The sequence below is a fragment of the Capsella rubella genome, unplaced genomic scaffold, assembly GCF_000375325.1.
Source record: "Capsella rubella cultivar Monte Gargano unplaced genomic scaffold, Caprub1_0 scaffold_4, whole genome shotgun sequence".
In the NCBI taxonomy this organism is placed as follows: Eukaryota; Viridiplantae; Streptophyta; class Magnoliopsida; order Brassicales; family Brassicaceae; genus Capsella; species Capsella rubella.
The window spans coordinates 9,087,675-9,114,194 of record NW_006238920.1 but is presented as its reverse complement, the minus strand read 5'-3'; the positions used below and the strand labels follow the sequence as shown (position 1 = coordinate 9,114,194).

General features: G+C 38.0%; 6 protein-coding genes, 1 long non-coding RNA gene and 1 other non-coding gene across 8 annotated transcripts; 2 read left to right on the top strand and 6 right to left on the bottom strand.

Annotated features, from left to right (window-relative positions):
* Nucleotides 1-532: 532 nt before the first annotated feature.
* On the top strand, nt 533-2,315 carry LOC17889575 (ethylene-responsive transcription factor ERF112). Its single transcript, XM_006296277.2, has 2 exons — nt 533-794; nt 1,463-2,315. Exons 1-2 carry the CDS (start codon nt 614-616, stop codon nt 1,924-1,926), a joined length of 645 nt encoding a protein of 214 aa, XP_006296339.1. The 5' UTR covers nt 533-613; the 3' UTR covers nt 1,927-2,315.
* A 601-nt stretch (nt 2,316-2,916) lies between these two features.
* LOC111830972 lies at nt 2,917-4,716 on the top strand. The gene is made up of 2 exons (XR_002834235.1): nt 2,917-3,059; nt 4,435-4,716. It is a non-coding gene; the product is annotated as an uncharacterized LOC111830972 (long non-coding RNA).
* Nucleotides 4,717-4,827: 111 nt separating this feature from the next.
* On the bottom strand, nt 4,828-7,367 carry LOC17888918 (probable protein phosphatase 2C 27). The gene is made up of 4 exons (XM_006294362.2): nt 6,392-7,367; nt 6,115-6,306; nt 5,827-6,032; nt 4,828-5,595 (listed from the first exon to the last, which is right to left on the bottom strand). The coding sequence occupies exons 1-4, from the start codon at nt 6,566-6,568 to the stop codon at nt 5,034-5,036; spliced, it is 1,137 nt and encodes a 378-aa protein (XP_006294424.1). The 5' UTR covers nt 6,569-7,367; the 3' UTR covers nt 4,828-5,033.
* An 899-nt stretch (nt 7,368-8,266) lies between these two features.
* On the bottom strand, nt 8,267-8,731 carry LOC17888662. The gene has a single exon (XM_006295293.2). It carries the CDS (start codon nt 8,679-8,681, stop codon nt 8,448-8,450), a length of 234 nt encoding a protein of 77 aa, XP_006295355.1. The 5' UTR covers nt 8,682-8,731; the 3' UTR covers nt 8,267-8,447.
* Nucleotides 8,732-8,817: 86 nt separating this feature from the next.
* LOC17888569 (pentatricopeptide repeat-containing protein At2g33680) lies at nt 8,818-12,478 on the bottom strand. The gene is made up of 6 exons (XM_006293640.2): nt 12,390-12,478; nt 12,202-12,262; nt 11,897-11,946; nt 11,390-11,463; nt 11,232-11,302; nt 8,818-11,104 (listed from the first exon to the last, which is right to left on the bottom strand). Exons 2-6 carry the CDS (start codon nt 12,207-12,209, stop codon nt 8,908-8,910), a joined length of 2,400 nt encoding a protein of 799 aa, XP_006293702.1. The 5' UTR covers nt 12,210-12,262; nt 12,390-12,478; the 3' UTR covers nt 8,818-8,907.
* A 155-nt stretch (nt 12,479-12,633) lies between these two features.
* Nucleotides 12,634-15,777, bottom strand: LOC17889927 (MLO-like protein 5). Its single transcript, XM_006296341.2, has 15 exons — nt 15,489-15,777; nt 15,349-15,406; nt 15,046-15,251; nt 14,846-14,962; nt 14,695-14,752; nt 14,509-14,597; nt 14,340-14,414; nt 14,156-14,244; nt 14,020-14,069; nt 13,885-13,925; nt 13,623-13,796; nt 13,495-13,530; nt 13,350-13,417; nt 13,163-13,223; nt 12,634-13,075 (listed from the first exon to the last, which is right to left on the bottom strand). Exons 1-15 carry the CDS (start codon nt 15,630-15,632, stop codon nt 12,836-12,838), a joined length of 1,506 nt encoding a protein of 501 aa, XP_006296403.1. The 5' UTR covers nt 15,633-15,777; the 3' UTR covers nt 12,634-12,835.
* A 222-nt stretch (nt 15,778-15,999) lies between these two features.
* On the bottom strand, nt 16,000-16,071 carry TRNAD-GUC. Its single transcript has one exon. It is a non-coding gene; the product is annotated as a tRNA-Asp (tRNA).
* Nucleotides 16,072-16,234: 163 nt separating this feature from the next.
* Nucleotides 16,235-19,361, bottom strand: LOC17889398 (protein S-acyltransferase 21). Its single transcript, XM_006295704.2, has 10 exons — nt 19,068-19,361; nt 18,559-18,672; nt 18,348-18,468; nt 18,091-18,266; nt 17,943-18,011; nt 17,786-17,857; nt 17,548-17,676; nt 17,381-17,461; nt 17,062-17,271; nt 16,235-16,994 (listed from the first exon to the last, which is right to left on the bottom strand). Exons 1-10 carry the CDS (start codon nt 19,110-19,112, stop codon nt 16,299-16,301), a joined length of 1,713 nt encoding a protein of 570 aa, XP_006295766.1. The 5' UTR covers nt 19,113-19,361; the 3' UTR covers nt 16,235-16,298.
* Nucleotides 19,362-26,520: the final 7,159 nt, after the last annotated feature.

Below are 26,520 nucleotides of genomic sequence, written 5' to 3'. Positions count from 1 at the left end.
TTTAAAAAAATACACTTAACTGCAATAGATTACACAAGCGATTTTTGGGAAAAAATAACATGATATAGACAAAAACTTGTAATGAAGGGATTAATGAAAAAACCCAATTTTGTGTATATATATTGTAGTATAAATTAAAATAGGATTCTATTTCTCTAATTTCCTATCATAAATGCAAGTCTAACATATATGTAAAATGTGTAAAGTGAAATCAAATTGTAAGCATCAATGAAATTGTGTGGCTCATCAATGCAACAATTCATAAAACTGCGTAGTTGGTCGATCAAGGCGATACACATTGTAAGTTGTAACGTACTAACGTTTGTTAAGATAGATAAACAAAGATGATCATCACATAAGTAATTTTCTTTAAGAAAAAAAAAAAAGTGTGTGTAAAGTATTGACCAAAATGACCTAGAGAAGTTAGAGAAACTCGTCTCACACTAGCTATAAATATTATTGGTCAACAAATACATGCGTGTGTCCTCTATATATTACATAGATGTAGAGAATAGACATCTTTGCTGTAGCTTTGGCTTGTACCCAAACCCATCTTTGACTTCCAAACTAATTAAAAAAAAAAAATAATCATAGTTGATATCGTCATCGGATAATGCATAGTGGGAAGAGACCTCTTTCACCAGAATCAATGGCCGGAAATAGAGAAGATAAAGATGAGGAGTTGTCTCGTTGCTCGACTTTGTCGGAGTCTGATGTGTCTGCTTTTGTCTCTGAACTCACTGATCAACCCATCCCACCATCTTCGGATCAATCTTCGTCTCTTACTCTTCAAGGTATAATCTCATCATCCGATCCATTTTCCTATTATTCTAATTACTATACTTATAATTTGTGTGATTGGTACAAACGTATATAGGAATGATTCAATCTTGTACTTTTGACATTGGTAGTCCCTCAATGGCTGCATCATGGCCTTAATCATATGGAGATATAGTATAATTTATGGCCACAATGTATTAGTATTACTCAATTCATGATTAGGAATATTTTCATGGTTCAATATTGGTCATGTCTTGGTTGAGATACTGTATACTTCTGTGGATATAGCGCCAAACAGTTTTAGACTTAAACAAAGGGTAAAATTAAGTTCTTTCAAAAATGATCGAACTTATTTTGTATGATAATATCGTAAGAGCTACTTAAGTTAAGTACATAGTTAATCACCAATTAAGAGAAAATATTTTATGTTGGTTTGGCTTAATATAGATATATATTTTACCAGTACATGTAGACAAGGGGATAAAGAAGAAGGAGATGTAGGATGATCATATGTGATTCAAAACACAAAATTAATAATCTTTAAGAAATGTCTTTACACCAATATATACTTTATGCTACATTCATATATATGTAATATGTTACATGCACGTCTACCATCTTTAGTTCACTGTTTCCCTCCCACAAGATTGTTGAACTTAAAATTTTCATAATTTATATACAGAAAAAAGTAACTCGAGACAACGAAACTATAGAGGTGTGAGGCAAAGACCATGGGGGAAATGGGCTGCCGAGATTCGTGACCCGAACAAGGCAGCTCGTGTTTGGCTTGGGACGTTCGACACTGCAGAAGAAGCCGCCTTAGCTTATGATAGAGCTGCATTTGAGTTTAGAGGTCACAAGGCAAAGCTTAACTTCCCCGAGAGCATTCGTGTCAACTCTACTCAATTCTATCCATCAACTGCTACATCGCATGATAGCATTATCGGGACACCACCTCCAGCTATTGCTCCTGACATACTTCTTGACCAATACGGTCAATTCCAATCTGGAAATAGCGACTATGGTGCCACCTTATCGACTATGTCTTCTTCTTCGTCGTCATCTTTGGATGATCGAGGGCATAGACAAAATTTGGAGGATGATGAAAACGTGAAGAATACTAGTATCCACAAACGAAGAAGATAGCATTATATGCCTCTCCGTCCAAGTTATATCAAACGCATCAACAGTTGATGTAATCTCTTTAAGACTTCCTTTCGGTAGTCTTTAAACAGTCTATGGAGTGCTAAGTGCATATAGCTAGGATTCAGGCCTTATGGATAACAAAATAAGGCTTTAGCACCCTATACATGCAAGAAAGGATGAAGAAGTCTTGGAAGAAAAAGAAAGATGTCTTGGACAACGTCCTGATCGGTCAAGACGACCACAACGGATAGACTCATATATATGTAATGTAATGTAAGTAGTACATCTTTTTAAAAATATTATTCAAATACATTGAGAGTTAAACATAATTGTGTAAGAGTTCCCGAAATATAAGATATAAATTTTAAAAGTATATACATATTTTTGAATGGGTTGCAAACAATGAAAGTTGGTGGTAATCAAAATTCGGGAGAAAGAAATATTTGTGAAAATTGTAATCCATAATGATAAGTAGCATTTGTAAGAAAGTTAATATGTATATTAAACAAGTCCATTAAACTGTATTTATCATATATTGTTAAATGAGTTAATCAAAGGTTCACTTGTTTCTTTGATTTGGAATCAGAATACAAATTGCAAATACAATACTAGTCTACTAGAATATCTTTTTCATTTCACAGTGACATATTTTTCTTTTCACTCATTAATACTATTCACTTTGATATTTATCACATAAAAACCTATAGAATTAATAATCAAATCTTACCAATTCATCAAAAAAAAAAAAACTTGCATCAAATCCCTTAAAACTCATCAGAATCTCGTTAAAATTCATTAAAAGTCCCACTAAAATCCAAATCTTTAGACTTTTAGCTTTTACGTTCCTTTAAATCTCTAACTATTCTCTTGAATTCAATTCAATTAGATTTTAATATCTCTAATCCAATTCAATTAGATTTTAATATATTCTTATGTTCAATATATATATATATATATATATAACCCCTCCTATATGAACTGAAATTTCAAATCAGATATATAACACCCGAACCTTAGTTTGCCTAATTTTCGCAAACAAATTAGAATTGACTATAATTCAAGCAAAGTATAGGAGATGAACTCAAACAAAACAAGCTTCTTCTTCTTGGTTATGTTTCTTCTATCTGCCTTATGTAAGTTCTTCGCTCATACACAATATCAATATGTATTTAACTATTTACAATGAAACACACACATGTATGTATGTTGATGTTTGTGATGACTATAACATCTTATTATATAAAGTATGGTAAATTGTTCATGGACATTAGTAAGACGACGATTTGATGGATTTTTTGCATCTAAAATATTTTGTAAATAAGTTGTGAATTAATATTTTGGATGAATTTTTGAAACCACGTTTTTGTATTGGAAATAATAAGACTAATATAATTTGGTAACAAAAATATAATTTTTATACTTACTTTCTAAAATAGTTTCTACTTACAGTAAAAAATATATTTTCATTTCATTAAAGAATTTTAAAATCTGCACATTGGACGGATCCTAACCTAGTATAATGTGATTTCATGTTTCTTGAATAGATTTTTATAAACATAAGAACAAAAAAGAATCTAATGGTTTGGTCTAGGCCTGGGCGTTCGGATATCGGATCGGGTTCGGTTCGGATTTTTCGGTTTTCGGATTTTTTGGATATTGATTCTAATATCCATTCGGATATTTATAAAATTCGGTTCGGTTTTGGTTTGGATATTTCGGATTTCGGTTCGGTTTGGATATAATTGTGATAATTAAATTTTAACCAAAATTTATTGGATTCGGTTTTATTCGGATATTTTTAAATCCAATTATTCTCAAATAATCCATGCTATCCAAGTATATATAAAAAATAGAAATGAGGTAAATGACAAGTTCAAAGAACCAACTAACATAATACCATACCAATATATAAAAGTGAAGCATAAAACTGTGTCGATGCATAAGAGCTTTAAATAAACCAAACTAAACCATAAATTCCTAATGAAAAAGTAGCAAAATTCAGTAACATCCTAAAATCAATTAAAAATAACTTTTAATCCGATATGCGGTAAACGTATATATCATAAAGATATTAAAGTATATATTATAAGTTCGGTTATATATGGATATCTATTGGATATCGGTTCGGATCGGGTTTAATCCGATATCCAAAAATAATGAAAGCTAACAACCGATCGGTTATTTTTCCAATATCGGTTCGGTTTTAATCCAATTTTTTCGGTTCGGTTCGGTTCGGATTTTCGGATTCGGATTTTATGCACAGGCCTAGTTTGGTCTGATTTTAGTTTATAGGATATATTTTTTTTTTTCACAAGAAATGTCGGATTGATCTTAACCGTTCAGATTTTTATAAACATAAGAACAAAAAAGAATCTAATGGTTTGGTCTGATTTTAGTTTTTTTCCATATCATCAGTTTTCTTTGTTCGATTTATAAGCAGAAAAGATTTATCTAAAATTTAAAGACTTGCAATATTTTGTTTTCCTTTTGGATGATATATATATGAAGGTATGAGGACGACAGAAAGCAAAAGATGTCACAAAGACTCAGATTGCAAACACGCAATGCCATGTGCAATACCTCCTGCCTGCTTATATGGCGGTTGCGTTTGTACAATGAATCAGTCTTTCTCTGCTTGTAAACTTATGTGTGCACAAGCACAACTACTTGGACAAAACACTGTTAACCATCCTGATTTTACTCATTGTGTTTGCGGCTGATGATAAGTAAAGAAATCTAGTTATATATGTATTTGTCTTGACAATAAAATTTGCAAACCGTGTTAAAGAAGTTATAATTGTGTCTGCGTCACAAATTGTGTCCCTCTTCCTCGTAGCACATCAAGCTCAGATCTCATGTTTGTCCTGTGGACAAGGGTTCTAATTTATTGCTACAAGCCAATATGAAATTCTAATATATTTTTAAAGAAGAATCTGGTGGAACAAGTTAAAAATTATTTACAATGGGATATGCATCCATCTAAAATCTCAATGGATGTTCAATACTAATATTGGTAACACCATACTCGGAACACAACAAACATGTCAACCTGTAACACTCTCTAACTTGGCAATAGTCTCACAAAGTAACATCGGACACAACCATACTCACGGATAGCCATCGAGCACGCCTTTGAGTAGGTTTAACCCTTCCGCAGATATGCTCCGCCTCACCCGTGACTGCATTCGGATCTCTATCCTCTGTGGAGGATCCGGAGAGAAGCACACAACAATCACTGTTAAGTTGTCACATGTATTCCGTTTAAGGGCCTCCCTCACAAGCTCTCTAGAGCATCTCTCAGGATCATTATGAATCATCAGTTCCTTCCTAGCGATTGTCACAGCACACTGACTGCTCATCACATCCCACAGACCGTCACATCCCATTATCAAGAACTCATCGTCTTCACTTAGATCCGTCTCTTGTAACTCTGGCTCTGGGCTTAGAGGACAAGCAGAGCCTTTGGGACCTTTCATGTGCCAGTCTCCAATGGCACGTGCAACTGATAGTTGCCCGTTGAGGTAACCATCATACACAACTCCACCTAACTTTTCTATTCTTACTTTCTCGGCGGTGCAGTTTGGTTTGTGATCTTTGGACAACTCAATTGCTCTGCCTCTTCTCCCCAGTACTGCTCGGCAATCACCAGCATTTGCAATTATCAACCTCCTGTAAAGAATTAAAGTAGCAATTCTATTCAAAATCAAATCTAAATTTCAAAGAAAGGTGGTGAAACACCCCGTTACATAAGTCTATACACTAAGGGTGAAAGTAAGCAATACACAAACCACCTTATTCTTTATCTTATACACACAGGCAACCTGATAAGTGTTGATGATTCTACAGGTGATAACATATATAACTTCCCAAGTTTACAAATACGAAGTTAAATGTCCTTACCTTCCAAAAATAAAAGCTGTAAGCGCAGTGGTCCCAGAAGAGATGTCAAGAGAAGAATCATCTGCAAATTCATAATCAGCTTTTAGGAAAGCACTCTTAATTGCCTTCTTTACGCATAGTGGGAAAGAGGAGTCCTCTACAATGAATCTCAGTATGTTCTTTCTAACAAAGTGTGCTGCATCTGTGCCACCGTGGCCATCAAATACCTGCCAAAGGACACAATCAACAATGTTATAGACTTTTAAAAAAGTAACACCCTAGAAACGAAGAATCAGGGCCATGACTCACCCCATAGAAAGCTCCAAGAGAAGAGCATTGAACAGCTGCACCAAGATGATCAACAAGATCATCGATGCAAATGTGTTCATCTTCCATGAACTGTTTTGCCCCTTGCTCAGCACAACTTCCTGATCGGTATACAGGCAGAAAATCTGAGTTTTCGTCAAGTGACTTCATAGCCAAATTACAAACATCCACATCCTGCGCACAAACAGAAAACCAGTTACATCATTCGAATCCCATTGCAACAAGAAGAAAAACAGAAACTGTGGGTTAAATATATTACCGTACTGGCTGGAACCTGCAGCCTAGTAGCAGTGCTTGTGAGGTGCCTCGGAGGTTTTCCTTTACTTAGCTGCTTAGTGTCATCTAAGTTCTCTAAAGTATCAATTTTTGTTGCAGAAGAAGCATTATCCTTATCAAAATCTCCCTCAAGAACCGTTAACAAAGGTGAAAAATCCATACTCAGCGCTGAATTCTTCTCTGAATCATATAAAACTATCAGGAATCCAGAAAGAGTGTCTTCAGTACCAAACCCTCTCGTGATAGCGTTTTCAAGTCTGTTGCTTTCCAAGGACTTCCTTTATCCCCACTAGATCTAAGATCAACAGAGACCAACTTACAAAGGATCAAGCTTGGTGAGAAACAAACTTCACCAAAGATCTGAACAACTAGAAAAACCTTCCTTCCAAAAGATCAATTCCAGGTTTTGATAAAATACCAAAAATCAGTAAATCCTTGATCTTGATCGGTAGCAGCAGACTCAACCAATGAAGAAAGTGAAGGAATCCAATAACCCACCAACACCAACTATCCAAAGCTTCTACAACTCCAAATTAAGCACAAAACCAAGCTCCAAATACACAACTCTGTTATAGAACCAGCTCTACTCAAAGGTCTTTTTTTTCAAAAAAAAAACTTTTTCTCAGGTCAGATCAAGCAATCGATTATCCAGTAGAAATATAACGACAACCCGATTTCGAATTTACCAGAAGCCACTTTCAACAAAACCCAGCTCACAAATTGATGAAAAACCAAGAAAATCTTGAAGCAGGTAGAGAATTCAGAAAGGTAACAAAACTACAGAAAAAAAGCTGTGAGATATTTCAAAGATAAACAATGATGATTCGCGTTACCGTCAGATCCTTTTGAAGAAATTCTCGAAAACCCCAGAAAAAGTTATGGCGTTTAAAGAAGAAGAAGAGAAGAGAATTGACGAAAGACAATTTCCAAAAGCTTTCTTTGAGAGAGAGAGAGAGAGAGAGAGAGAGAGAGAGAGAAGCTTTGTCTCGTTTGGTATTTGGTTGGCCACCGGCGATTCCAGGTAATCTCTTGGATCGTCTATCTGTCAAACTGGACATATCATACTGACACGTGTCGACAATCGACGGCGAAAGATTAATTTGACCGGGTGGTACCACCACCAAAACCTAACCGTTAGATCTCTAAGATAGAAACTTAACGGTCAGGATCAAACTACCGCAATCCCCTTTTGTCTTTCCCAATGGCGAGAGGATACCTCCGATTATAAAAACAAAGTAGCGGCGGCAGATTCCCGCCATCCACGTGTTGTAGTTTTATTGGTTTTAACAAATGTTGCGGCTGGGTTCACATTACCGAGTAATTAATTTCCGGTTTAGTAAGAGCTTTAACCAAAACCGGTTTAGGTAAGTTAGTTGTTGGACATCATAATTCATTCATGCTGATGGAATAAGCATATTAAGTTTGCAATTATCATTTACTAGAATTTTTTTTAATTGCGATTAAAGGTATAAATTGGCAATGATTAAAAATTTAGAAACTTTTGAGTTTTGATGCTTCCTAAAGAGTCTAGCTAAGACTAACAACAAAACCTATGGTAGTTCCAAATATGATTATGTAGTTGAATGTTCTATTTGATGATTGTTGATTTTATTTCATTTGTCACTTTCAAGTGAAATTCATATTCGGATGAATATCTATCCAGAGTAAAGTTTCCAATGTAAAATTTTGAAGCTTCATGGTAAATCTATCACACAAACTAATTACATGTTTCTTAATTGTTAGTTGTTAAGGAATTGACTTTTGAGTACATTTACATATTTTCTAATGCTATTAATAAAGTAGGTCACCACAACTTGTGCTAATACAATATGTCACGAATTGACGTATGGGAGTAATCTTGACCAAACAATTTTACAAAATTTGGCATATAACTCTCGTTCTATATATAACGAGGGTGTTAATGTTGTAAGATCTTAACATCTATTTATTGAATTAGGTTGGATCATAACCATGGATCAAAGGAGAGAAAAAAACAAAAACATATCAATTATCACAAAGGGAGTGAACAATGAGTGGTATCACTTCTTAGCTTGTTGGTCAGCGGAATCTAGGGCGGAGGGAGCACCACTACCGGAGAGGGTCGGGGCGTCGGTTGTGCCGCCGCCTTGGCCAGGCTTAACCTCTTGGTGACCGGAAGTCCCATAAGCGTTCTTCTTGTAATCTTCTATATCCTCGTACTTTGTGTACGGACTTGTTTCTAGTGGCAACTCTTGTTTCTCTTCTCTCTTCGACATATTAGTTTCTTTTTCCATCTTTTGTCAAGACTAATATCTTTGGAAAAAAATAGAGGATAAATTACTTATGGAAGACGTAAAATAATTTTGTCCAAAGAAATTGCACAAAATTAGCCACAGAACTAGGGAGAGTCTTTGACTAAGTAATTTCCTCATTTGATTAACAAAATTATAACTATTTGTGATACATTTTCACAGCTAAAATTAAAAAAAAAGCCTATAATGTAAAAGAATACAACAAAATTTATACCAAGAGAGAATTACATAATTGTGTTCCTTCTTCTTCCACATAAGAAGAATCCAACACAGTTACGAATCCTTCTTCAAGCATCTGTGTACTAACCAAACTAACTAAATCCTTTGTCTCTTCAATCCTCGGATGCATTGTATCTCCCACAACAAAAACATGGTACTGATTCTTCAGCTCGATCCAACTGCAACCCACTTCTTTGCTCACCCCGTTCTCCTTCATGAGTTTCCAAATCCGTTCCACATCTCTCATCCGCCCTAAAGCCGTGTAAATGCCTGATAATTGCACATACGTTGATGATTCTCTAGATCCAAGGGCCATGAGCTTCTCTCCTGCGTAAGCTCCTAGCTCACAATTCCCATGGTTCTTACATGCGCTTAATAGTATCCGCCACAGGCATAAACCATGATCAATACTGGCTGATTCGATGAACTCTTTTGCCTCTTTGAGCTGTCCTGCACGGCTCAGCAGATCAACCATACAAGCATAGTGGTCAACTTTTGGATTAATCCCGAACTGATCAGACATCATATGGAAATAAGACCAGCCTCTCTCTACAAACCCTTTATGGCTACACGCTGATATAATGTTCACGAAAGTGACATCGTCTGGTTCTGTTCCTTCTACTAACATTTCCTCAAACAGTTCTAAAGCTTCATCTCCTTGTCCATTATGGGACAAGCCTGAGATCATCGCGTTCCAAGACACAACATCTTTATTGGGAGTTCTCCTAAAGACGAGGTTTCCATCTTCTAAAATCCCGCACTTTGAGTACATTGTAGAAAGTGCACTTCCAATTGGAACTTCAAGCCCAAACCCGTGCTTGATTGTGTGGCCATGTACTTGCTTTCCAAGCTCCAAGGTAGCTAGAGAGGAGCAAGCTTTAAGAATGCTTGCTATAGTTGGTTCGTTTGGGATAATGCCTTGTGTCTTCATTTCACAGTACAGAATGAGAGCCTCTTCGTTATCTGCGTTTTGAACGTACCCGCTAATAATTGATGTCCAAAGAGCAACATCACGCTCTTGTAGACAATCAAACCCTTTCCTGGCATCTGCTAGACAACCACCTTTCGCATACATGTCAACCAAAGCTGTAGTCGCAAATAAATGGTTTTCAAATCCCAATTTTAACAAGAAAGAATGAAGTTGTTTCCCTACTTCTACATAGGAAATGTCACTGCATGCATTAAGAACCCCAACAATCGTGTATTCGCTGGGCTTGATTCCAGCAGAAAACATTCTCGAGAAAAGCTTTACTGCTTCAAGTGATTCCCCGTTCTGAGAATAGCCAGTGACCATTGCAGACCATGTAATCGAATTTCTGTCGCCAGACGAGTCAAACATCTTGCATGCCTCAGTCAAGCTCTCGCACTTTGAATACATTGTAACAAGCGCATTACTCAAAGCTACAAACCCGAGCAATCCACTTTTAAATGTGATGCAATGGATTTGCCTGCCTAGGCCTACGTATAAGGTTTCAGCAAGCGAGCTAAGAACCGCCGTGAAGACATAGTCACTATCACTTTCTTCCTCCTTTTCTCTAAGAAACAATTTGAAGACTTTAACTGCCTCTTCAACACGTCCTCTTGTAGCATAACCAGAAACCATAGTAGACCACGTATAAGTATTTCTTTCAGGCATCAAGGCAAACACTTTAAGTCCATCTTCGACTAATCCCGCCTTACAGTACATGCCCACCAAGGAAGTGTCAACATAGATATCCCCAAAACTTGACATTTTGACCACAAGTGCGTGAGTCTGCCTCCCAACTGTACAACTTTGAAGACTCGACTCAGCCTTAAAAATCCCGGCAAGGGTATAAGCATTAGGTAGTATATTTTGCGCTCTCATCTCCCGAAAAAGCTGCATAACAATGTGGGAGCTGGAGATACCGCCGTTCTGAGAATATCCAGTGATGAGACTGTTCCAGGACACGACATCCTTGCAGATTATAGCTTTGAAGATGGAGTGGGCTTTGGGTAATTGTCCGCACTTGGAGTAAAAGTTGACAAGGACGTTGGCATGTTGGGTGCATGTTGATGTACCCGTTTTGATGATCTGTGCATGAACTGCGCGTCCAGCCACAAGGTTCCTTTGCTGTGAATGATGAGTCAGTTCTTTTAATAACGTGGAAGTATGAGTAAACGAGATGAGTTCTGTTTCTTTGATTGATATAGAACATTGTTTGTCCCTGCAGAGAACACAATGAAGAGTAAGCCATGCAATATTCATATCATCAGGTATCAAATAATAGGGGAACATAATCTTCTAACAAAAGTTTCAAAGTAGATCATCTAATGGAAAGGAAAAGTACTCACTGAGTCGTTGTTCTCGATATTTCTAGACCAGAGTGTTCTTCCAGTCCAGGTTTCTGTCTAATAGCTGAACTCTGATTATTTTGAAATAAATTCAATATAAATGGTGATAAAAGAATAAAATATCATAGAAATATGTAGATACATAGCCATTTCTGTACCTCTCTGTCTAAATCAGTGAAATGGTTAATACTTCCAAGTCGATAAATATCTTTCTGAATTTTCTTCTTTATTGCTGTCAATTACACAAGGAACAGCCTTCAAAAACCAAAGTACTTCCAGAGTGCAAGACAAAACACTCACATATAGCCTAACCCTAAAGCATGCAGCCACCTGAAACCCATAAAGTCTGTCTACTTTGAAATTCATCCTTGTTCATTTGTGAAACTTCAGCAATTTTTAGAAAAAACAAAGATAAAAAATAGTGATTCAAATTCTCAGACATGATTTGCTTAAACTATGTCAATTTTATTCCTACATCCACATATGCTTCTTCTTACATCAAATCATATCCTAAGTTTTAAAATTGCCATTGCGAGCACCATTCTGATCATTCTTGAAAAGCTGTGCCTTTCTCATTAAGTTCTAGAAACTTCTAAATGATATGGCCAGAAATGATTTCCAATAAAAATGCAGGACAAATGTTATAGAAAGTAAACAAAATTTACCCTTCATGGCAGGAGCTTTGATCATTGATTTCAACACCTCTTGGGGCAGCCTGAACATAGGATTTCCAACGTTACTGGCGCAAGTTCAAATGAACTCCAAATTACGTAACACTATTATCTCTGATTGATACTTCAAACTACTTAGCAATGTACTTATATTTCAGCTAGGCAAAACTGAAAAACTAGGAATTTTTGGATAGATAATCAACCAGAGAGTTTTAACCAGGCATTATGAGTAAGCAACCATAACCAGAGAAAGAACGGTACTTTTACTTTGTACTCAAGAACAGCTAAAAAAAATATACCTTTTCATTTGTCCCGCTTAAGCTTCTCCCGTAAATTTTAAAGACGCGAACTTCACATTTACTGAAACAGACACACAAAAATTGAGAGATAAGTGGCGTCTTATATTTGATAGCTATCTCTTAGGCATTTGATCGAACACGTTGTGTGCAGAAACAAATATTTTTAAGAAAAACAAAGCAAGCTCAACCTCCTTCGTTTTCGCTCAATTTACGACGGCGACTAGTAGGAGAAAGTAGCAACGGCTGCGAAATGGTGACGACGGCGACAAACTCGAAACCACCGGTTATGTTGTGAAGATGACAAATTAGGGTGTAGTTTTTAAATTCAAGATTTTAAACTGACTGGTGCAATTGAACAATAGCTAATTTTTAACCGAAATAAAATTGAACCAAACAGTTGGTCTGTGATTTCGGTATTGCCCATTTACCAAACCCGAGCCTATAAATAGGCTATGTATATGGCTCGTGTTTTTGTTTAAGAAAATTAAACTAATACACATACAACAAACACTTACATAAACAATTGATTAAGAAAAACCTATAATATAAAAAGAAGAAAAAAAAAATGTGTATAGAGGATTTGAGTAAGCCGGTTATGTGAAAGTTGTAGTGTCTTCACCGGTTTGGTTTTGTATTAGGGACCGCTTAAGAGGTCTCCAGGTTTACGAGATTGATCTCCTTCCTTAACATCAACACTAGCCGTGATGTTGGCCGGAGCAGACTCGATATCGCCGACGGTTTTAGGTCGGAGATTAGACATTGGAGTTTGCATTTGACCTGACGTCTCACTCTTTTTCTTTGCATTCTTATGCCAATTCTTTAACGCCTTTGACGTTTGCTCATCAAACACCGATCGCTTCATCGTTGATCCCATCTGTAAAAACATGTAAAAATCTCTGGAGTGATTACAATGAAACCCTTTTTAACTCTAGTTGAATGAAGTACAAGACTTTTGACATGCCTGAGTAACGAGAGCGTAAAGAGGAAGTGTAATGTAACTGCATAAAAATTGTACTCCCACTCTGCATCAAGAACTCAAAATTAGATTCTTGTGGCTCAAGAAAACTAAATCTAAGAAGATTCTTGTAGCTCAAGAAACCGAGATTTCAGAAAGGAAGTGGGAAAATGTTGATGAACATAGTACTCACCCGAGAGCAACCCGTATGATTATGAGCGCGAAATGGTGATGAAAACAGGACCGTAACCCGAACTCATACTGCAACAGTGGAAGCAGAGTGAGAGAAGTATTCAGAGATGATGGGAAAAAGAGAGATGTGTGTTGTATGTGTTTACCCATATCCAGAAGAAGTAGGTAATCTCAAAGGCATTCTGAACAACAATCAAGTAAGCTCATTATTAGATCAAAGACGACTACATACTTTTTTCAATCTCTTCATTTTATAAGAAGGGATTAGTTGTACCTGGAAGAGAATGAAGTGGATGATATGGAGGACTAAGGCAGGACGACTTAACCAGAAATGCCGGTCAGAGACATTGACAAGTGGCATCCCTTGAATCACTGCGTGTCTCTCCTGAATCTCCAACGCCATGTCTGATATGATGGCCTGAAGCTTGGTTCCTATCGCTAATGTCAACTTCAAACAGCACAGATTACTCAGTTTCTGATCTCTATATTGCTCTTTCATGGAAAGCAAAAGCTTTAAGGTAGATTGAGTTACTTACAACGGGAGGAATCATGGTGATCACAGCAGTAACATACCACCCTAAAAAAGGAATACATACTAGAAAAATTAGATTCTGATTATTAAGATTCGTGTGTTGCAGAATATTAATAACACAAGATCTAAAAGGACTAACCGTGAACATCAAAGAGTAGAAAGAGCATCACAAAGGCCCATAGCTCGGGACTGCATTACCGAAGTGATTTTAAAGTTGTATTAGAAGTCGATGAAGAAATGAGTGTAGTGTAAGAAGAACAAGTGTTAAGAGGTACCTTATTCCCACGACTACCTTGAAGTCGTCTTCCAATGACCTTTTAATATATTTTTGGAAATTAAACTTCATCCCAGGTGCCAAATGGACCTAAAGTAACAAAGAATTTTGGAAACAAGTCTATAAAGAAGTTTCTTAAAGAGGTTTTTATGGATACTGTTTTTGTGTAATTTAGAGGAACTTACACTTATGAAACCATGGCGCATCGTCAAATAATCAGATTTTCTGACTGATCTAAGCATCTGACGAAAGAAACACATCTACAAAAAAGAGTGACAAGGAAATTCTCAGCTTTAGATAGCATTTAGACACCAGAGATGGAATTATTAACAGCGCACACGAACAGAGTCTTACAACGTAGAAGGAGAATCTGTTTTTGGCCCAAGGATTGACATGCTCTCTAACAAATGATGTCTCATGTGTGAGTCTAAATCTTGAAGGGTCTTTAAAATTACATGAAAATATATAATATGAAAAGAAATTAATATTCTGTTTTTGAATGTGATTGAAAATCTGAGACTATATGCAAAGTCATCTAACCATTCATCATTTCATGATCATTTACGACTTCTTCCTCCCAAACTTTCCATCCACGAATCTGCATTATAATAATGACTCCGATCCAACAATCAAAATCTCACAAGCACATGTATACATTGTCACAGCCTTAATAAATTAAACCAGACATTACCTTTGCTCTTCCAAGCATCATGGTAATAGCACTATAAATGACATGAAACACAGCCAAGAAGAAGATGAATATATGCACTTGATGCAACGCGTTGAGTGATATAAGCGGCACATAGCCCTGCAAAACATCAAAAACAAGCCTTTCATCAACTTCAAACCATTTTCTCTAAGGAATCCAAAAAGAAAGAAAACTCGCTTAACCTTCTTGCACTGAGCTGGAGCAGCATCGGCCAAAACACGGCGTTGTAAGTGGTCGGTAGTCTTTGGCTTCTTATAGTCACCACTTGGACCATCGTACGGACCACAAAAGGACATCGCATTGCCGTATCTCGAAGCCACACACAAGCTTGCTATGTAGTTTTGTCCAAACGTTAGTAACAGAGAAATGAATCCCAAAACCATAAGCTCTGCAAAATCAGGAACACAAAAAAAAAGATATAAACTTGTAACCCACGGAAAATAAAATATCCAAAATCAATATGAGGGTTTTCTTGATTTTTGTACCGTTCTTGATTTTTTGAAGAGCTTCGTACAAAGCCTTCTTCCTTCTTTTCGTGAACAACTACAAAACGATCAACGAGTGATGTTGTTAGAAAATGTATGAACATATTTGAGAATTTTGTGTTGGATTGATTTATACATACCTCTCCGATTTTGTGAATCATGAGCTCTAGAACGATAGAGATTAAGATGATAACGCCACAAACAGTAGAGACAGCCCACGTCGGTGTCTGATCCAGCTCTCTAGGGCCTTCTCCAGAAGTGCTACCACCTCCTCCTCCAGCCATTTTTTCTTAAGCGGAATCTGATTATATGGTGTTTTTTTTCTTTCCTTTCTATGAGCATCAGTTTCAAATCTTTTACGGCCAAGAAACGGCGGGATCTCTCCGTCGTTCCGGGGAGACGGTGTTGGCGATTTTTTGGTTTTTTTCTTTTTTCTTTATTTTTGTTTATTTTTGTTTTTATTTTTTAAATTATTTTCTTCGTTTTGGAATATTTTGCTCTGTTTTTTTGTTTCATTGTAATTCTAATGGTTTTGAATCGAAAATGTAGGGAGATGAACGACTTGGCGGATTTATGGGAAATTTCGAAATTATATTTTTTTGCTAGGGAAAAAAATAATAATTCAGCATTATTATGGAACCAAAAAAAAGACGCCGCTGCCGGGGATCGAACCCGGGTCACCCGCGTGACAGGCGGGAATACTTACCACTATACTACAACGACCTAGTTGTTATGGATACCTTTAACAAATATTTATTTTATTTAATAGATAGATCCTAGTGCTGTGTCGTGGAGCAAGTTCTTAGCGATTGATGATATGAGAGTGAGACCACTATATGATGGGAGTTTCCTACCATTAAGCGAATATAACTGTCTCCTCACCAAGAAAAAGAGAAATAAGAAACAAAACTTGAATGGAGATAAAGATGTTGGCGATCTACAAAATGTTTCTAATGGAATCTAGTGGATAAATGTCTGTGTAGCTCAGAATCAGTAGGCATAAACACTGGAAGCTGGTCTCCTCTCTGTGATCTAACCTGTTGGAAATAACCAGTCAAAGGGTTTCCTCTAGCCCTTCTGCTACCATCACTCCCAGTAGATGTTATGTTGTTGAGACGGTCATTACCAAGATGACCTCCACAATCTGTTCCGGGAATCCGAGACGACGATACAAACCGGCCAGCTTCAGGATCCCAAACTACTGAACTCTCATCGCCTGAGGGCAAGTTTCTTCTAGCTGCAACAACAGCATTTCTGCTTTCTTCCTCATTTAATGGTGACTCGTTAGCTGGTGATGACATGTACATTGGGTTGAAGTGATCTCTCGTCAAACCTGGACTACTAAGGCTACAAGACTCTGAATCAGCTTTGCCTTTTTTAGTGTGATGGGAACTTGCGGCGCTGCTTCTCCCGCTAACATTGCTGCTGGTTTTGTAAGGGTTTTGCCGTGAACTTACTGGAACAAGCACTGATGAACATGCACGCGCTTTTGCAGCTGCTTTAGATGCTTCTTTTGAGTCAAGTTTCGCCAGCTTCCATGGATTGATCCTTACTTGTTGACGCTGAGGTAGCTTCTTCTGCGAAAGTGTGTCAGGATCTATGGTGGATCGTACAGGTCCAGGCTCCAGATGCTGGATAACATCGTCCTGGAGAAAAAGGATTAAGAATTACAGAAGTGAAGGATGTGAAAAATATATTAGACTTTGTTTTTACCTCTTGATCCATGAATATGTTTGGAGGTGTACACAAGGAGGCAGCGTGGTATTGAATGCTCAATCCGAGAGAGCTCCTACCACTCGCGGCTGTTACAGCTGAGCTTGTAGGTGAAGGAGGCTGGCTCGTTTGGTCTAGCTCATCTACAGATGGTCCAAGTGGTTCAGTTTGCGCTCTCAGGGCAACAACATATTCATATGTTGTGATTCCCTGCACCCACGAAAGTGACGTCAAAGCTCAGCTTCAAAACATCGTTATGTATTTTTCAGTGGAGAGTAGAAATTCAGAACCATGGTGCAAGAAAAAATATATACAAAACCTTTCGGATCAAAATCATATGGAAAAAGAAAAGCTCCCCAAGAGGTATCAAAGCCAGTAACGAGAGAGTTGTACAAACAACCTGCAGAATGAGAAACCAAGCTCAAGTTGGAAACTAAGAATTTATAAAATACAGAATAAACCAGTATTGCCTTTGAGAATATTTACCACAACAGCAGCAAATGGAGGACGGGTGAACCCAAGCCCAAGCTTTTCAGTTATAAGATGTTCCATTGCAATTTGGTCCACAAAACATCGAACAAAAACAGCAACACCAACTCCAAATTCAGCTACAAGCTGTCGCCATTTTTGCAAGTTCATATCATATGGACGGGTTAAATATTGCTCGATGAGATAAAACATAGGCAGAATCAACCCTTAATAAAAAACTTCGTTGAAAACATACCCATAAAAAGCTTGCCGCCATAAGACACACAAAGCTGATGTAGTTTTTCTGCCCCACACAGTTATTCAGCCACTAAGGCAAAAGAAGCTTAACATATAAGTAGGAATTGGCTAAGACAGAAACCCAACGAAAAAATTTACAGTTTTAAATTGCATACCCGGCAATGGTGATCAAACCCATCGACACATTTGCCACAACTTCGGCAGTGCTTGCTAAACATACGTACCTTCGACAAATAGAATGTGCTATTACTGTAGAAGACGCAATGAAAAACTTCTAACCAGAAAGTAAATATACTACTATACCTCAGCATTGCACAATGAGCAGAACAGAGCTTCTTCTGGTTCGTTAGATTCCTCGTTTTGGGTATCTCTGCGGCAATCTTGTATTATTATACAACCACAAATGAATCTTCCTATTGCATTACAGCAACCTGAGCCGTGTCTAATATATGGCCCACCATCAATGGCTGAGGCATTATCTGCAACAGAGACATCTTTATAAGAAAGAAATATCTGAATTATGCAAGCCCTATACACAGCATCATCGGTAGAGCACGTACCAGGAACATAGTTACTATTCTGTGACTTATGAGTTGGAGTGTTATCAGCCCTTACAAAGATCCCAGGATCTGCAGGATCTATACCAGTGCAACGGATATACAGAACTAAAACCAAAAACGCCTGTATTTTTATCAGGCAAAAGAGATATATATTAAGCAATTTTTTATGCATTTGAGAGCTTTGTATAACAATATTGGTCTTAGTTCTTACCAGGAAAGAGTAAACACCAATGGCAATATATTCATAGAGTTCGTTCCCAAGAAACGGAGCAAAGAAGGCATAGTAAGCGACAGTCAGCAAGAAAAATACAGTGATAGCAACAACCTACAACAGCAACAGACCATGTAAGATACACTAATCATCACAGAGAAACCACATCCAAATTCAAATGCAATGGAACATAAAATTCACATGAACTATATACAAATATCCACAAAACACATGAAAGCAGATAGAAAACAAAAAACAGATTTCTGAAAGCGATGTGAACAAAATCACAACAAAGTAACAACTCCCAGATACCAACAAAACATTTTTATGTCATTATCAAAAAAGGATTAGAAAAAGGAACAAACTTGTCACAATTGCAGATTACGACAGGAAATTGCACAAATCGTTCAAACCAAAGTGAAAAAAATAAAAAAAAATCAGAACCCAATCAAATTACTCAGTGAAGAATGTAAGGGGAAAAAAACCCTTTATAGAGTAACTTTGATAACCTGAAATGTGTGAGCTGGAAGTTGCCATCCATGTCTTCTGGCCATTGCAGTGAAGAAACCTAAAACCCTAAATGCTTATTTATCTCGGCGAACCCCAAAGAAGTCAAGATCAAATTGAAACCTTGGAACTTGTCTCCAAAATCTTTCTTCCCCCCTAACTAGACTCAGCGCCTACAGTGTCTAACGTTTGGAGCACTTATTTCAGTGGTTCCGTGAGAGAAATTTGAGGACTTGAAAAGGTTCATCGGCTTGAATTTTATTGATCAAGAGTGTCTCTCGGGGAAGTAGTATAGAAAGCTGTTAGAGAAATTAATGAAGAATTTTTAGGACTGGTTTTAGACTTTAATTGCTAAAAGACTTTTCCCTTTTAATATTTGAATTTCATCACATATATACACAATAAAGTATAGTTTTCCTTTTTTTAAAAGTAAAGTATAGTTCCCGGCTTTTTAAAAATAAAGTATAGTTTTGATTGAAAGATGTATAGTTAAAGGTACAATGATGTATGTTTGATTGAAAGATGTCTTGCCGGAGCTGGGACAGCATTATACCATAGAGAATACTTCAATCTCTGGTAAGATCAGCCTTTAAGGCTTGTACAATGATGTATGTCCGAATAAAAGATATTTTGCTGGAGCTGGGACAAACAAGTTTCAGTATTCTGTTATAGAGAATACTTCAAGCTCTGCTAAGATCAGCTTTAAAGCCTGTACACTAATTAATGTTTTCCCGATTAAAAGATATGATGTTGTAGCTGGGGCATCAAGTTAAAATTCAATATTCTGCTATGCCTTTGTTAAGGCTTGGATTATAGAAGGATATGGTTAAGTAAATAGAATATAGGAATTATCTTGTAAATACTTTTTACCCTATGTCTCCTCTGTACTATATATTCTTGTAATTGGTCATTTGTTAATATTAAGAAACATTCAGAACCTATATGGTATCAGAGCATTAAGATCTCTAAAACCTAAAATTTTCTTTTGCTCTTCTCACTACGCCGCTTCCATGACAACTTCAGGCACAAACTCTCCCTCCAATGGTGAAGTGATCTGCTGCACTCTTCAACGTGAATACGTCCAATGTTACAAAGCTTAATGACATCAACTACTTGATGTGGAGTCTGCAGATCCATGCGTTGATCGATGGTTTTGAACTCGCTGGCTATCTCGATGGCTCCATTGCAGCTCCTCCTGCCACTGTCACAAACAACAATGTCACTTCTCCAAATCCTGATTTCTCCATTTGGAAGAGACAGGATCGCCTCTTGTTCAGTGCTCTTCTAGGAGCGATCACTCCTCCGGTTCAACCGCTTGTATCTCGTGCCACCACAGCAGCCGAAATCTGGGAAACACTTGCTTCCATCTTCGCAAACCCGAGCCGCAGTCACATCCAACAAATCAAAGGTCAACTCAAGCTTTGGACAAAAGGAACCAAAACCATTGATGAATACGTCCGAGGCATTACCATTAGTCTTGATGAACTTGCTGCTCTAGGAAAACCCATGGAGCATGAAGATCAACTTGAAGTGATCCTTGGTGGTCTTCCTGAGGATTACAAACCCGTTATTGATCAAATTGAAGCAAGAGATGTTTCACCGTCCATCACCAATGTCCATGAACGTTTACGTAATCGAGAAGCTAAGCTTCTTGCTACTGCTGCTGCTGCTGCTCCCACTCCGTTTCCAGTCACTGCCAATGCTGTTCAATATCAACCTCGCAACAACAACAACACCACCAACAACAATAGCAACAACAATCGCAACAACAACACACGTTACCAAACTCAACGTCCCTCCAACAACAACAACAACAACAATTGGCAGTACTCACAAGGCAACAACAACAACCGTTCTTTCAAGCCCTACTTAGGCAAGTGCCAGCTGTGTAACACTCAAGGACACAGTGCTCGTCGTTGTCCACAGCTCCTCTCACTTCAGTCTAGCTCCAACAGTAACAGCAGCCCCTTTACTCCTTGGCAGCCGCGTGCAAACATGGCAGCAATTGTTGACAGTGGAGCTACACACCACATTACCTCTGATTTAAACAATCTCTCGCTGCATCAACCTTACACCGGTGGAGATGATCTCATGATTGCTGATGGCACTAATATGTCCATCACTCACACGGGTTCAATGCTTCTTCCTTCTCAAACTCGCGCTTTAAAATTAGATAAAATTCTTTGTGTTCCTAATATACGCAAGAATCTTATCTCCGTGTATCGTCTTTGCAACGCTAACCGCGTTTCTGTTGAATTCTTTCCTGCTTCATTTCAGGTGAAGGATCTCAGTACGGGGGTCCCATTACTCCAAGGCAGAACGAATAAAGAGTTGTATGAGTGGCCAGTTGTGAATCAAAATGCTGTAGCAATGCTATCTTCGTCTGGTCCAAGAACAAGTCTGTTTTCATGGCATTCACGCTTAGGCCATCCTTCTTCTTCCATTTTAAACACTATTCTCTCTTCCTTTTCACTTCCTGTTGCAACTTCTACTCAAAAATCATTATCATGTTCTGATTACCTTATTAATAAAAGTCACAAGCTTCCATTTTCTCAAACCTCTATTACTTCAAAACGTCCTCTTGAATACATTTTTTCTGATGTTTGGACCTCTCCAATATTGTCTCTCCAAAACTACAAATATTATCTTGTTCTTGTTGATCATTTTACTCGGTATACATGGCTCTATCCGCTGCGAAGAAAGTCTGATGTGAAAGAAGTCTTTACGGTTTTTAAAGCTCTTGTTGAAAATCGTTTTCAAACATAGATTGGGACGCTATTCACTGATAATGGAGGGGAATTTGTGGCTCTGCGGACTCTTCTTGCAACACATGGCATTACTCATCTTACCTCTCCGCCCCATACTCCTGAACATAATGGCTTGTCATAACGCAAACATCGTCATGTCGTCGAAACTGGCCTCACTCTCATGTCCATGGCGTCAATACCGAAAGAACATTGGCCGTATGCCTTCGCAACCGCTGTCTATTTAATCAACCGTATGCCCACACCAGTGTTAGCTCTCCAATCACCATTTCAGAAGCTTTTTCATAGACCTCCAAATTATGAAAAGTTACGAGTTTTCGGTTGTCTCTGTTTCCCGTGGCTGAGACCATACACTCAACACAAGCTAGATGATCGCTCCCATGGCTGTGTATTTCTTGGTTATTCTACAACGCAGAGTGCATATTACTGCCTTCACGTATCAACTGGACGAGTATACACCTCAAGACATGTTCAATTTGTTGAGGATGTCTTCCCATTCCGCTCTTCCGCACAACAAACGGATGCTCCCCAATTTGGTTCAGTTGGCTCTTCCACTGTTCCGTTGCTGTCGTCGGCGCCTGCACGTCTCTCTCCGTCGCCGGCGTCTTCACCTCCTCCACCTCCGGCGGCCGACGCCATTGCTGCACCTGTTGCTCCTCTGGTTCGTCGACCTGAGATACGTAACACGTATCAAAGAAGAAGTGTTACTTTGGACCAAACTTTTCAAGGCCCAATAACCAATTCTCAGGCCCAATTACACCAACAAGCCCAACAACAATTACCACTCACATCTCCTTCGTCGTCGTCTTCCACCTCTGTCTCCGACGCATCCAACGCCTCGTCGTCGTCACCGAGTTTGGGACCCCTGGACTCTGCCCTTCACCGCCGCTCGCCGTCTGCCACCACGTCGTCTCCCTCTCAAGTATTGTCTTCAACCACTAACACTCCTTCCTCTCCTTCCTCTCTAAATTTGGAGCCCACTTCTCTTCTTCAAAATGAGTCACAAACCCAGACTCAGCCAAACCTTCCTTTCAATGAGCCCACTGCTCAACCTCAAAATGAGTTGCAACCCTCAACTCAGTCCCAACTACCACAAATTCAACCACCACACCAAGCCATTTTACCAAGACCACAGAACCAAAATCAAGTTGTTGAACAACCACCAAATATCCACAAGATGTTAACTCGAGCCAAATATAATATACACAAACCTAACCCCAAACATAGTCTCGTTGTTACTGCTCGCAGGTCGATAAAGAAAGAACCAACAACAATTTTTCAACCCTTGAAAGATCCAAACTGGAGCCGTGCATCTTCTCTTGAGTATGATGCCTTACTCGCTAATCAGACATGGGACTTGGTATCTCCGAATGCGCAGCAAAACATTGTAGGATGCCGATGGGTCTTCACAACCAAATATCTTGCTAATGGAGCTCTTGATCGCTACAAAGCTCGCCTTGTTGCTAAAGGATTTCATCAACAATATGGGAAAGATTATGCTGAAGCATTCAGCCCGGTAATTAAGTCAACCACAATTCGCGTTGTTCTTGATGTTGCTGTCAAGAACTCATGGCCAATCAAACAACTTGATGTCAACAATGCATTTCTTCAAGGCGATTTAACTGAAGAAGTTTACATGTCTCAGCCGCCGGGGTTTGTTGATAAAGATAGACCTATGCATGTATGTCGCTTGAAGAAACCGATCTATGGGCTTAAGCAAGCACCTCGCGCCTGGTAAATGGCTCTCAAACAACATCTTCTACATGCTGGTTTCACTAATTCTCTTGCTGATGCCTCACTGTTTATTCGAGGATCCGGGTCTCATCTCACGTATGTTCTTGTCTATGTCGATGACATCATCGTTACCGGTAATCACTCTGACACAATCGCATCAGTTTTAACCTCCTTTGCTGATCGTTTCTCCATCAAAGATCCTGTTGATCTTCATTACTTTCTGGGCATTGAGGTTTCACGCTCCTCTAGTGGTATACATCTTATGCAAAGGAAGTATATTACTGACCTTCTACTCAAGAATAACATGCTCGATGCTAAATCAGCCTCAACACCACTTCCTACGACGCCAAAGCTTACAGTGAACAGTGGCCTCGCTCTTGATGATGCTTCACAATACCGATCTGTTGTGGGGAGTTTACAATACCTCTCTTTTACTCGGCCAGATATCTCATATGCAGTCAATCGTCTATCCCAATTTATGCATCGTCCGACACATGATCATTGGCAAGCTGCCAAACGCATTCTTCGATATCTTGCTGGTACTACTACTCATGGGATTTATCTTCATGCCTCTTCCCCGGATACACTACATTGCTTCTCTACGTCACCTTATAAACTTCAAGGATACTCGGATGCAGACTGGGCTGGTGATACAGATGATTATGTCTCCACAAATGGTTATGTCATATATATTGGACGCAATCCTATTTCTTGGTCATCAAAGAAGCAAAAAGGTGTGGCTCGCTCCTCTACTGAGGCTGAATATCGGGCTGTTGCGAATACAGCTGCGGAGGTGAGATGGTTATGTTCTTTATACACTGAACTACGCTTGAACCTACCTTCTACTCCAGTGATATATTGTGATAACGTTGGCGCTACGTATCTTTGTGCGAATCCTGTCTTCCACTCACGTATGAAGCATATTGCTCTTGACTATTATTTTGTTAGGAATCAGATTCAGTCCAACATGTTACGGGTTTCTCATGTATCTACACACGACCAGTTGGCTGATACACTTACCAAACCACTTCCGAGAGGGCAGTTTCAGCAAGCATGTTCCAAGATTGGAGTAATCCAGCTCCCTCCATCTTGAGGGGGCGTATAGAAGGATATGGTTAAGTAAATAGAATATAGGGATTATCTTGTAAATACTTTTTACCCTATGTCTCCTCTGTACTATATATTCTTGTAATTGGTCATTTGTTAATATTAAGAAACATTCAGAACCTATATGGACAACGAAGTCCTGAGAAATTCAATCCTCTGCTTAAACGGTACCATTCAATACTTTGCAAATTTGATGGAGAATAAAAGTCTTTTAATAAGGCTTCTTTAACGGTTATCTAATAAGGGAAAAAGCTCAATTGTCCGATTAGAAGGTTTATTGTTGCAGCTGGGACAGCATGTGAACATAGAGAATACTTCAATCTCTACTAAGATCAGTTAATATTCTGCAAATTGATGGATGATAAAGTCCTTTAGCAGACAGAAACTTCAATCTCTGCTTAAATTATACAATTAATGAGCAACTGCTTAAACTATACAATTCAATATTCTTCAAACTTATGGAGAATAAAAGTCCTTTTATAAGACTTGTGTAATGGCTTACAAGATATTTTGCTGGAGCTGGGACAGCGTGATAACATTCAATACTCTGCTACTATAGAAAGAAAAAAACTGATAAGATCATGCTTGTTCTAATATTGGAATCTCAAAGGTACGATATAAGATACTTTGTTGAAGCTGGGACAGCATGATAACAGTCATATAAAGAAAACTTCAATTTCTGCATATATCAGTCTTTGTTAAGGCTTTTACAATATTCAATATTCTGCAAACTGAAGGAGAATGAAAAATGTTGTTTAAAAGGAGGACTTGTGTAGGTTTAATGGTGTGCTAAGATTGGGATCTCAATTGTCCGTTTGATGATGGTTGTTTGTTGTGGCTGGGACAGCATGCTAACTCAGTTGTGTCCCTTTAAAGAAGGTTAGTCTCTACTAGAGATCAAAACTTTGTGTCCGTTTAAAGAAGGCTCGTCTCTACTAGAGATTAAAAAAAAAAAAACTCAGTTGTGTGCTTAACTCTATCCTAAAATGCACATTGATGGAAGAGTAAGTGTCATCTAATAAAGCTGTTATGAATGGGAAACAATTGCCTGCAGCTTGTTGGCTTGGGAGAAAGAAAACATTGTTCTGCTTACATGGAGAAAAAATATTTGTCTCTTCCAGAGAATGAAAACACAACTGTCTACTAAAAAGAACTCTTGCGTATTGGAATCTCGATTGTTCGTTTAATGATATCTTGTTGGATGGGACAACATTTTACATTTAGTATTATGCTCTCTATAGATAAAACTTCAATTTCTGCATATATCATCAGCCTTCATTAAAGCTTGGACAACGATGTCCTGATAAATTCAGCTATCTGCTCAAACTATTTACATCTCACTGAGATATATGATAAGAATAAAATGTTCTCTAAAAGGACTTGTGTTTAACAATGTTCAAAGAATGGAATCTCGATTGATGTGGCTGGGACAACATGATGATACATTAAATGTTCTGCTCAAATGAGAAAATAAGGATTGTCTCTTCTAGAGATCAGAATTCAAACATCTGCCAAAAAAAACTCTTTCTAAATATGCATATTGATGGGAGAGTAAATGTCATCTAAAACAAAGCTTGTCTAATAGCATCAGAGTTAAGAAACTCAAGTGTATGTCTGTTTTAAGGTCTAAAGACTATTCAGTGTTCTAAAGATGTTATAAAGATCGGAGACTCAATTGTCTGTTAAAAACTCTTATATATCTTACGGGACTAAATTGATCTGAAAGTTTGATAGAAGAGAGTAAATGTCATAAAAAAAAAGAAGCTAGTACAAACTTCAATTTCTGCCTGGATCCGCCTTTATAAGGCTTGCACAGTGATGTGCCTGAGAAATTCAAATTCTCTGCTTA

What these genes read in the sequence shown, in the direction of transcription:
- LOC17889575 (XM_006296277.2), top strand. Translation starts at nt 614, where the DNA reads ATGCATAGTGGGAAGAGACCTCTTTCACCAGAATCAATGGCCGGAAAT. An exon ending in TTCGTCTCTTACTCTTCAAG is followed by an intron (nt 795 to 1,462) that starts GTATAATCTCAT and finishes ATTTATATACAG; the next exon opens with AAAAAAGTAACTCGAGACAA.
- LOC17888918 (XM_006294362.2), bottom strand. Translation starts at nt 6,568, where the DNA reads ATGGATTTTTCACCTTTGTTAACGGTTCTTGAGGGAGATTTTGATAAG. An exon ending in CTCTTGGAGCTTTCTATGGG is followed by an intron (nt 6,033 to 6,114) that starts GTGAGTCATGGC and finishes GTCCTTTGGCAG; the next exon opens with GTATTTGATGGCCACGGTGG. An exon ending in ACAGCTTTTATTTTTGGAAG is followed by an intron (nt 5,596 to 5,826) that starts GTAAGGACATTT and finishes AATTCTTTACAG; the next exon opens with GAGGTTGATAATTGCAAATG.
- LOC17888662 (XM_006295293.2), bottom strand. Translation starts at nt 8,681, where the DNA reads ATGGAAAAAGAAACTAATATGTCGAAGAGAGAAGAGAAACAAGAGTTG.
- LOC17888569 (XM_006293640.2), bottom strand. An exon ending in CAAAGCTCCTGCCATGAAGG is followed by an intron (nt 11,464 to 11,896) that starts GTAAATTTTGTT and finishes TGTAATTGACAG; the next exon opens with CAATAAAGAAGAAAATTCAG. An exon ending in TCACTGATTTAGACAGAGAG is followed by an intron (nt 11,303 to 11,389) that starts GTACAGAAATGG and finishes CAAAATAATCAG; the next exon opens with AGTTCAGCTATTAGACAGAA.
- LOC17889927 (XM_006296341.2), bottom strand. Translation starts at nt 15,632, where the DNA reads ATGGCTGGAGGAGGAGGTGGTAGCACTTCTGGAGAAGGCCCTAGAGAG. An exon ending in TCTACTCTTTGATGTTCACG is followed by an intron (nt 13,926 to 14,019) that starts GTTAGTCCTTTT and finishes TTCCTTTTTTAG; the next exon opens with GGTGGTATGTTACTGCTGTG. An exon ending in CCTACTTCTTCTGGATATGG is followed by an intron (nt 13,418 to 13,494) that starts GTAAACACATAC and finishes CCACTGTTGCAG; the next exon opens with TATGAGTTCGGGTTACGGTC.
- LOC17889398 (XM_006295704.2), bottom strand. Translation starts at nt 19,112, where the DNA reads ATGGCCAGAAGACATGGATGGCAACTTCCAGCTCACACATTTCAG. An exon ending in GGTTTGATCACCATTGCCGG is followed by an intron (nt 17,858 to 17,942) that starts GTATGCAATTTA and finishes CTTTTGCCTTAG; the next exon opens with TGGCTGAATAACTGTGTGGG. An exon ending in CTCCATTTGCTGCTGTTGTG is followed by an intron (nt 17,462 to 17,547) that starts GTAAATATTCTC and finishes CTCATTCTGCAG; the next exon opens with GTTGTTTGTACAACTCTCTC.